Below are 11,435 nucleotides of genomic sequence, written 5' to 3'. Positions count from 1 at the left end.
TGAAACATCACTATGATGCTTTATAGACAACAGATCCGAAATAAAACAGAATTAGATGTGAAATCTGCACTTAGCTAGCTAAGTGCATTGAGTAGTCTGAGAGAAAGATAACATTATTTTGGACTAGGATGTTGGCAGTAGGATGGGAGAAGAATGAATGAATCCAAGAAATATTAACTTGGTAAAATTGACATGACATTGTCATACACTGGCCTTTAGGAAATGAAGGTGAAGGAATCATTGGGGATGACACCCCCATTACTATCATGAATAACCTAATTGGTAGGGCAAAAATCATTCAGATAGATGTCACATAATCAGAGCACGGTCTAGTTTTGATATGCTGAATTTTATGTGTATGCAAATAATGGAAGGTTTTAAAGTAGGTTTTTAAGTAGGCAAAATTTCCCTTGGGAATGCTATAATGCAAACAAAAATCAACATAAATCTACTATATACAATCACATACTCATTACATAGAGATTTCAGCCACTATATACATATTTATTTGCAAGCACTTCTTTTAATGGGCACCTAGTTCTTATGAAACTAATACCTATATATGTTGTGCAAATATTTCCTAAATATTTGTTTGGGATTTATTAAAATATATCCATAGTTTACTAAAAATATATTTTTGTACGTTCTGATAAATGTAGTAATCAAAGATCATACAGTGAGATAACAAAGAATCCCTTATAACAATAATATTTTAACAAAACATTTCAATTGATAACATTGCTGAAATATCCTGCAAATTAACTAACATATTTCCCCATCTAAAGCTAGGAGAGGAAATAAAGAAACTGCACTTTTTTCTGAGCCTAAATTTAGGTGTAACTCATATTAGCATTTAGTTCAAAGTAGAGTACATCCCAGAAAGAGAAACACAGCCCCAGACATCAGAAGCTGACCTGGTACATACGATCAGATAGGACTTGGCATGGCTACCAGCTAGCCTGGCACCGTAGCTGTCTCTTGATGTTCTCCTGTTAAACATGGACAATTTCACAGACCATCAATATTAGGTGAATATGATGAATCAAGACAAAAATCAGGCCACTCTGTAATCACGTCTGAACAAAAACAAAACTTATACCTTATCCAGTCCGCAAAAATGACCAAACATCCCCTTATTCTGACCGATATGAGTAACTGCTGTTTCTTACAGTTAGAGTTTAGGATTTCCTCTTCCTTTGTATTCCTTAAAATGCCCACACACAGAATTGCCTCTGCTTCTAATCCAGAGAAAAACCCCACTATTGTAAACCGTCGCTAAAATCACAAGCCCTAATCTTAAAATAAGTCTATTCCTAACACTCTTTTACTGAGAGTACCATGACTCCCCATAGAGCGTGTTCTCCTTCACTGAGACAAGGGAAAAATCAAAGTTATTCACACATACGTGTATAGTTCCTGGTGGTCTCCTGCTGACAGCTATTGATCCTACACCTAACACAGCTATACGCATATGAAGTGGTTAAAAATACACATGCACTACAATAAATACAGCGCTTTACCCGGAAAAAGACCTGAGTGTGTTTAGGAAGTGTATGTCAGAAAGACTGCAGCTTGCAAGTTACTGTGTGGTGGAAGAAGGAGAATTATCTGAAATCTTATTGACGGTTGTAACACCAGAGGTAATTCGGAATGTCCCATGACACATATAGTGACCTGAAGTGACTGGTAGGGTATTTTCCTCTGTGTGTGTGTGTGTGTGTGTGTGTGTGTATGTGTGTTGCATATTCCCACCCTGCTTAGTTCTGATGGCTGTAGTTATCTGTGTTCAAGTTTGCCAGTGGTTGGGGGAGGGAGGAATCTTCTATAAGCAAATGCAAAATACTCCTACACCCAAATTGTTTCTTGATATATTAATCACATTGATATATTTTCTTGATATATTAATCACATTGGAATAGTTTTGCATTTTCAAAACACATGTTACAGAAGAACTATTAATTTTGCCATTTAAATTTTTTTTAATATTCAAGTTATTTTATGAATAAATTTACTTGGTTGATTCCTGAAACGACTTAGTTAACCTTAACTTTTTCACACTTTATACTGATATATTTTTTACTTTCATTCTCTAAATACTTTATGCATCTTTGTCATCTGTATAATGTCAATCATATCCTGAGAGTTGAAAGTGAAATTGTAATTCTAAATAATAAATTACTGCTGGAGTCTGTTACTAAAATAATGCATCAAATCATTTACATATAAAAATTTGAGACTTGCTTTCCCAAGTCAATTGCTGATAGAATTTGCCATTAACTACATCATATGGAGAGTAGGGGTGGAGGGGCATACAAACAGGTGAAATGTCTTTGAAGTAAAAATAAAAAAACACTGGCAAATTCCTGGGCAAATAATATGATTTCTGTTCCTTTATAGTGCTAAGGTATATTTTAAAGTGTCATTTAATAATGATGCTTTGCACTTAGTTACATGACACTATTCAAGGAAAAGCATTTTAAGTACATCTTAGGAACAGAAAAACGTAATATAAAATAAAAAGCTTAAGTTAGTGTAATTGCTTTAAAGAAAAGGAGATTCATTGAATCCATAGGCTCAAAGGAATAATCATAAAAAAGCCAACTTCTGGTCAGGTATTATTTAAGATCTTTAACATTTAAAAAGTATTCTATAAAGTAAAACATCTACTACTACAACTATTTGGAGAAGTTATTTACTTTTTAAAATAATATAATAAAAAATATTGGTTCAGGTTCTTTTCAGGACTTAAGTTACATTTTTAGAGGAAGGTTAGTTGCCAAGGAAAAGATTACCTGTTTGTCTAGTATTCTTATTCTAGGTAATTTTGATGAAATGGAAACAGCAAAAGGAAAGGGAAAATATTACATATTTGACAAAAACCACCTATTATTAATAGATTTATTAATTTAATTTTCACTTCTTTAATGCATTTAAATAATTATTATATATAGACATTATCCTTCATTCTTTAGGTTTTTATTCATATTGACATAGTTGACATGAGTCTCCTAAACTCAGGCTCATCTGCTATCACTTCTAGGTATGGATATTCTTCTAAGCAGAGTTTTCAGTAAAGTAAAATCAATTTTTAAATTTAAGCTATTTTTTCATTTAAAACTACCATTTTTATAATGAAATTATATGCACTGTGGAAAAACCCACAACAAAAAAGTTCTAATCATTGTACTCCTGACAATCATAACTACTATTTATTTTTATTTCTTTGTTTCAAGACATTAGTGTTTGTATATGCATGTATTTGGAAAAAAAAGAAAAATGGGACAGAGAAAAAGGGAGTAGGAGAGATACAAATAGTGGTTTTTGTTTGAACATTAAAATTTCTTTATGTCATTAACTTTGAATATGATCTTAATAATTATAAATGTATGATCATTTCTAATACAATCCCAAGTCAGTGAATATCTATGTTGCTTGTACACTGATAACTAGTGATATATTTTCCACCATATACAAATAGTGCATAGTTTGGAAACCATGTCAGATACCCCTCTCTGATTTTTTTTTTTTTTTTTAAATAACCTATTGAGGAGAACTACTAGGTGAAAAGGATACTGGTTTCTCTTACCCAATAAATAGCATATCTTTAAATATAAATTTGACCTGTGTTTTGTCTTATTTAATTGATTTCTATTGAAACTTAAGGTGCTTTTATTCCTTCAATTAAACTGAAAGTGACATTTGCTAGATAAAGCTTCAACTCATAAAGATTCTTTGGAAATACATACAGGTGAAATAAAAGAGCAAAACCTGCATTCCCCATTGAAATGATGAATAGGTTACGATCATTTTGTCAAGAAATGCCCAAGTGTCCCACGATATTAAATTAACCTAATATGCAGCTTTGAAATTAACTCCATCAAATTCTGAATATTCTGAAGAATTTAATAAACCAAATCACTTATATACCCCTTAATCATTAGATTGTTTAAAAAAAGGTAGCATCCAATTCTATAGAATAGAATTTTTCAAATATCTCAATTGTAATTTCACAAAAGTCTATTTTAATTAACAGAAAGTAGTGAAAGAGTGAAATCATACATAGATGCGCATAGTTACCACACAGTATTATCATGTGGCATCTTCTAGATACAGTTTAAGAATTTTCTTATAGCTTGACAAGACTTTAAGTTATCTCAGGGTAAGATCTATGCATTTCTTATATTTTTATTCATCAAGTATTCATTATCCCTCATAGTAAATTAGTATACATATGTTTAAAGTTATAAAATATTTGTATTAATAAATTAATCAGTTAATGACATTTTACTACCTATATTCACTCCTTCCATTGGGGATTTCTTCATAGAGTCCATTGACTTTATACTGTTTTTTGGTAACCAAAGTTCAAATTAAGCATTCGATTTACATTGCCAATGGCTCAAGAGAACAATCAATGTTTTTCTCTCTGCCTCCTCACAAGGTACTTACTGTAAATTCCAACCTCTAAGGCAAGGTTTTTAAGTCACTTTGCCATTAGAATTCAAAGAGTTTGGAAACTTGCATGGGAAAAAGTTGTACCTTTATCTTCATTGATCTTTTAATTAAAACATATTATTTTCCTTTTGTGAAAAGTCGGGCAAAAATAATCTCTGATTTTGTGACTAATAAAAATCACAGATATTTTCATGTCATATGAAATGTCATGAATATTTCAAAATATTGTTTATGATACTCTTTAAAATTAAAGAAATTATTAGCCCCACTGCATAAATATATCAGTATAAAAAACATATATATGTATGTATTAATATCCATATGTATATTTGTATATAAGTTCATACATATGCATACTATTACATATATATGTACTACAATATTTAAAATTTTTTGTAATTATTTTGTTATTTATTTATAATTTCATTTGTATTTTGCTTTATGTATTTAGAAACTCCATTCTAGGAAGAGTAGCATAGACTGGAAAAAGTCCTCGTTTAAGAATACGAAGATTAGGAATGGTAGATTTGCTGACTTGTTCTGTAATGGCTGTGTTAATTTGCTTATTGGGATTATAGTGTTATCATATGATATTCTCCAGATAACATATTTCATTCTAGTAAGTTCCTTCAAGAGATACCAATCTTAAGGGTGTAAAGATGTTAGTGAGAAGGAAGACCAGTAGGTTCCTTTTAAGTCATACTATGTGGATGGCTCCGTATTTTTCTCTACACTTGTATATCTTACTGGTCTTGCCAAAGCACCTGGTCTCATTCTTATTTTCCTAGGTATGCTAATAGTTACAAGTAAGGTTTGGATCTTATGAGAGTTTAAACACAGGTTTCTTGTTTTGTGTTTTGCAATATAATTTATAGCTATGAATTTGAATATATAAAATATACTTCTTTTTCAAGGCTAATAAAATTGTTACACATGGGAACTTATTAAAAGTTAGGAAAGGATTTGGCAGGTGTTCACTAGTTCCATTGTTTGTATACTAAAGAATGAAATCTAATATCCAGTGGCCATTTCTACTCCCCAGTAACTTTAAGTTGGAATACCAAGCTCATGTAGTGGTGACAGAGAGATATTTCCAGATTTTTACAACATGAATATCTTCTTGAATCAATACTCCCTTTCCTCCAAAGTTATCCTAAAAAAAAAAGAAGAAGAAGAAACAAATCAATATTTTTCAGCCAAATTTCAAACTACTTATTCTAAAATATTTCTCAGAGTTATGAATTTCTATAATCTACAGGTTTTTTACTTTACTTAAACTTGCCTATTTTAAATTTATAGATATCAATACACAGATTAATACTTTGACAGACAATGTATTCTCTTAATCTCTTTAAGAGAATATCTTCTAGTTTTATTTTTGTTGACTCTTCTGGCCAGTGACATGTCCTTTCTCTCTTGCTCTCTCTTTCTAAGTGAAAAGGACAGGATTAAAAAAAAAAAAAATCTGACCCATTGGTCTATTTCCACAATCATTATCATCAGGCTCTAGTATCAAGAGATCCTGAGTGGAAACTTGGAACCTATTGGTTTTAATGTTTTAAATATAAGGGAAGTAAAAGAAGGCTCTTTAAAATTAACTTCTTTAATTGAAATTTGATAAGAGAGTAGAGCTTAAATATTCTCCTCAAAAAAAAGTACACATTTATCATCACACCGTGAAGTTTAAATACCTTCCAATTTTGTTGATTATACTCCAATAAAGCTAGTAAAAAATAAAAATAAAATTACTTCCACTAAAACTGATGCTAACTTTTGAGAGGGTTAAGGATAAAGGGTATTAAGATAGAAAATGATCAAAGGCTAAAAAGGAGAAGACATGAAACAGGAAAGGATATTAAGAAAATTATCAGAAGAGAGAAAGTAAATTAAAAAGTAAAAAAAAAAAATGAGGAAGAAAAAAAGCATAGAGAGGAATAAAAATAAGGACAAACAACAATAAGGGAAAATATAGGAGACATGAAATGAGTGTAAGATGGAGGTAATACAGTTAAAGTTTAAAAAGAAACTATAATCACGTCAAGAAGCATTCATTTCTCAAATGAAAGTGTAATAAACCTAGACAGACCTTTAAAGGCTGGAGGTGGAGGCTATAAAATACAAAGACAATATATTTTGTGAAAAAGAGTTTGCTAATAAAATTAAATTTAAATAACTTGTGACTTGAACTTTATAGAATCTTAATCAGTTTCTTGAATACAAAATTTGCAAGATAGATATCTTTTTGAATATCAGTTTAATGTAACTATTCAAAAGATTATTAAGTTCCTACCTATGAAGGATGATAAAAATAAGTATCTCTAAGAAAACACAATATAGGGGCGCCTGGATGGCTCAGCGGGTTGAGCCTCTGCCTTCAGCTCAGGTCATGATCTCAGGGTCCTGGGATCCAGGCCCACGTTGGGCTCTCTGCTCAGTGGGAAGCCTGATTCCCCCTCTTTCTCTGCCTGCCTCTCTGCCTACTTGTGATCTCTCTCTGTGTCAAATAAATAAATAAAATCTTTAAAAAAAAAAAAAAGAAAGCACACTATAGTAATATTAGAAATCATCAGATATACCTAAATTTAGACAGTAGTGTTAAAATAGTTACACATAAGGAAAATTCTAAGATGAGGTTCTTACGATATTATTCTGTTTAGTGGAAATCTGTTTACTTCTAAAAGAGTGTCATACTTGGGGAACTATAAAACATAAAGAAGAAAAACACCCATGTCTCATTATTATGTTGCTAGATAAGTACACAGTATGTAGTTTGGGAACTTTAAAACATCAAATGAATGTGGGCTGTTTATTCTTTTTGCTATCCAGTCAGTACACTGGCAGACAATTTTGAAAAGAAAACACATTTTACAAAAGCAATTATTCATTTTTATTTTGTTTACATTGCACTGAAAATTTACATCATACTTTTACAAAGTTTTTTTCATAAAAATATACTTCTTTACAAAAGTGTATGCATTAATATAAGAGGAGTAGCCAGTTGCAGAAGAAACATTGTTTAAACAAGATCTTAAATGTATTAACCTTAACATTAATGAATGAATCATTGTTATTGCAGTCATTTGAATAAACAAGAATAAATAACTGATGGCATAAAATTTAAAACAGCATCCTGTCAGTAGAGTACAATGTTGAGAAAATTGTATGAATTTCCAAAACAATGTATCTCAAAGTGGTTTACAAGAAATTCACTAAATGTTGTAGAGATAGATCCAAGCAGCGCTTCCGGGTGCAATGATTTCTCTTAGGCACTCTGTCTCATGATACAAAAAGTCGAGACTGTTTACAGAGTTTTCCGCATTTGAGAGGGACAACAACGAAGAGTTCACACTAGGTATACAATTTATTCAATGAAGTAAAACATGCTATAAAAGGAAGACAATGGCCTATTAAATCAATATGCTGGCATTGCTGTGATACAGTTGTAAATGAGCCACCAATAATTTGCAAATGCAAATCTTAATTTGATGATGAAAGAAATCTGTCATATCTGAAACCTGCTTCTTGAGAATAAGAGTATAGAAAGTTTAAAATACATGAAAATTTGGAAAACCTGCGACGTTAGGAAATAAATTTATATTGGTGATTTGAAAGTGTAAATTTTTTTGTAGTCATTATATTTATGGACTGGTCCAAAATGTATGTCTAACTCACTGTTAGATAAAAGTTAAAAGTTTAAAATCTTATACTTCTAACTCATTGTTGATTAAAGTTCAAAACCATGTGAAATAAATTTGGAGACTCAACTGGAAGGAAAATAGGATATATCATAGATTAAATACAGTAGATTAATAGGTTCTATTTGGTCTTTCAAAAACTTTGGAAAGTGTGGTAAAGGATGGTAAGTTTGGTGTCTCAGATAACTGCAAAATCATCATTATTACAGAAAATTTTTGCCAGCTAGAGTGGTTTCTGGGTGACAAAACAGGCTGAAACAAGGTGTTAAACACTGCCCCATGGCTTATGGAATAATATTGGCTATAACATAATGAGGGAAATTGGGAGACTAGCACAATGATCTTGCCATTTGTAGAAACCGTGACAACCAATCTAAAAAGAATAGCAGTATGACACTGAAGAACAAATACCAGAAAGAGTCAAATCAGAGTAGGCAGTCTTATCTCTTTTGTGGCATGAATTCACTCATAAACACTTCAGGGCATGACTCAATCTGAAATAACCATGGAAATAAGGAAGACAATGACTCAATTAACAAGAACAGATACTGGATAGAGTGGTGTGAAATACAGACTCATGGGTATGATGTAGCTCATGACAGTTAAAGAGAAGTCAGTGATCTATTGACTCTTGTAAGTATAGCTCTTATTTTCTACCCTATATCTTTTTTTTTTTAAACCCAGTCCCTCTAATATACTTTATAAAGCACAGAAATACTGATAGTGGATGCTCCTCCAATATATGCAAATAAGTTTATGTTTTAGAATAATCTCCTTTTTAAAAAAAGCAAATAAACTGTGAGTAAGCACTCTCAGAGTGCAGCCAAATTTCTGTAAAACTCTCCATGGTAAACATGAAGAAGAATTATGGTCCAGTTTATGAAAAAACACTCTTCTCTATCATTCCTCAGGAAAAGGTGACCCAGCAAGTCCTGAAAAGTGTGCTTTAATTTGTTTTGCAGTGAACTAAATGTGCACTGTTTTGTGTGTCGATTTCCAAGCTTCTGAAGAAGGCAAAGAGTTGCTGCGTTAGACCATTGTGCAGACCGTGTTCAAGTTGGGATCGAAACGTACTGCCTTCCCTTCCACTGACTTTGCGTTGGTATCATACATGGGGTTTTCAAAAGCTGCTTGGCCATTGTTATTTTCATGAACAGAACATCCTGTATACTGTGTTTTGGGTGCAGTCCTGTTGATGAGAACATTGATTAGCTATGCGTTAATGTTCTAGAAACAACAGAGTAGGACTCAAATATAACATACTTGAGTTATCATTCTTAATGCATAAGTAACTTCAAAGTATTAATTGAGAAATCATAAGCTCAACATCGAATTTGAACAATTCACCAGTCACTTTTAAACCCTGAGTGATTTTTATTATTTACATATAATACATATTAATGTACAGTACCAATATGAGTAATACAAGTATAAATAAATGTATTATGGCTATTTTCATCAATTTAAATTTTCTGATGCAATAATAAACAACCATTGTGAATTTGCATGTATAATATAAGTAATTATGGTGATGATAAAATTTATATCTCATTACTGTCCATCCATCCATTCATTCATTAATTCCTCAAATATTTACCAAGCATCTGTTATGCCAGGCATGATCTTAGACTTTGGATACAGAATTAAAAAAAAAAAATACAAGGAAGGCATCATTCTCATGGAGCTCATAAGGTAGTAATAGAAAATAATTAATAAATAAATATTTATAAATGAGTTAAAATAAAAATAAATAAAATAAGAAAAATAGGTAATAAGAAGTGTTCTGATGAAAAGGAAAGCTGTTGATATGACAGGAAGTAATAGGGACCCACTTTAGGAACAGTAATAAGGAAAAGTAGCTCTGAGGTAGTAAAATGTAATCTGAGACTTGAAGGGCAAGAAGGAGCCAGTTCTGGACTAATTAAAAAGTATTTCAGAATGAGCAGACAACTAACAGTGAGGCCTAATTTGGGATGGTACTTAGAGTATCCTAAAAACATACTCAATTTCCTTAAAAATGACATATATAAGAATAGGAAACTCAAAATCTCGAAGAAGAAATGACTATACCGATAACTAAGTCATGAAAATAGTTTCCAAAGAGTTACTGGTAACTGAACATTTGGTTTTACTTAACAAAACATATGGATTCTAGGCTAGCTAGTATAACTTGCTGGTCTTGATTCCTTCTTCCTTTTTTTATTTCTCTCTCCTTTGGCATTTCTGATTTCTCGTTTCCCACATTCCACTGGATAATTTGCTGACATTCATTATGGTACAAAGGCAGAATTGCTCCTACCTGTTTCTGGGACCTAATTACTAAAATGGATATACCTCAAAATAGATCTGCTTCTCAACCCCTATATTTACACCAAACACCACAAATTTCAACTACTTTATCGTATTTTTCATTTGTATTATATTATTTTACTATCCCTAAGGCATTTCCTGAATTTTTATCTGTATTAAAGATTGTTAGATGATTTGTATGGCAATACATTTTGTTAAAGCTATCTTCAGTTTCTTTGAATGGGATCACCTAAATAGTTATATTGCTTACAACTTGCTCCTGCCAGGTGCATAATTCTAATGAATAATATTTGTCTTTATTTTTTCAAACTATATTCACAATAAAATCCAGAAGCAAGGGGCACCTGGGTGGCTCAGTGGGTTAAAGCCCCTGCCTTCAGCTCAGGTTCTGATCTCAGGGTCATGGGATGGGAGCCTGCCCCCCCCCCCCCCCCCCCCCCCCCCCCCCCTTTTTGTATCCCCCCCCCTCTGTCAAATAAAAAAAAAAAATCTTAAAAAAAAAAAACCAGAAGCAACATCATTTTCTTCTAATTAAGCAAGAATCATGAAGATATAAAGAAATGTTATAAACATATTGAACAACAGCTTTAAGGAAAATAATACTAAGTTTCAGAAAAGTTTACAACATCAACAAAAAGTAACTTAAAATGAACTGAACTTTTACATATAAGAGCTAAATCTATTATACTCTTTGGAGAAAACACACAGGTAAATCTGATCTTGATTCATGACCTTGAATCTAGCAATGGTTTCTTAGATATGACACTTCAAGAAAAAATACCAAAAGAAAATAGATAAATTGGACTTTACCAAAATGAGAAACTTTTATACATCAAATGACACTAGCAAGAGAATGAAAATACAACTCATAGAAAGGGGGGAATATTTGTAAACCAAGTATGTGTCAAGAGTCTAATTTCCAAAATCTATAAAGAACTCTTAAAATTCAACAACAAGACAAATGACTCAATAAAA

The 11,435-nt window shown here is 31.7% G+C and overlaps 1 protein-coding gene across 2 annotated transcripts in view; it reads right to left on the bottom strand.

The window, feature by feature from the left end:
• Nucleotides 1-9,179: 9,179 nt before the first annotated feature.
• The window catches only part of LOC111146567 (CUB and Sushi multiple domains 3), a 1,261,269-nt gene continuing 1,259,013 nt past the window's right edge, over nt 9,180-11,435 (bottom strand). For both annotated transcript variants that reach the window (XM_022502159.1, XM_022502160.1), the window contains one exon: nt 9,180-9,339. In XM_022502159.1, the coding sequence (XP_022357867.1) occupies nt 9,180-9,339 (160 nt within the window). The remainder of the gene's footprint in view (nt 9,340-11,435) is intronic.

Source organism: Enhydra lutris, unplaced genomic scaffold, assembly GCF_002288905.1.
Source record: "Enhydra lutris kenyoni isolate GAN:26980312 unplaced genomic scaffold, ASM228890v2 scaffoldscaffold14, whole genome shotgun sequence".
NCBI lineage: Eukaryota > Metazoa > Chordata > Mammalia > Carnivora > Mustelidae > Enhydra > Enhydra lutris.
The sequence above is the reverse complement of the archived record's forward strand: the minus strand, read 5'-3'. Positions and strand labels throughout refer to the sequence as shown.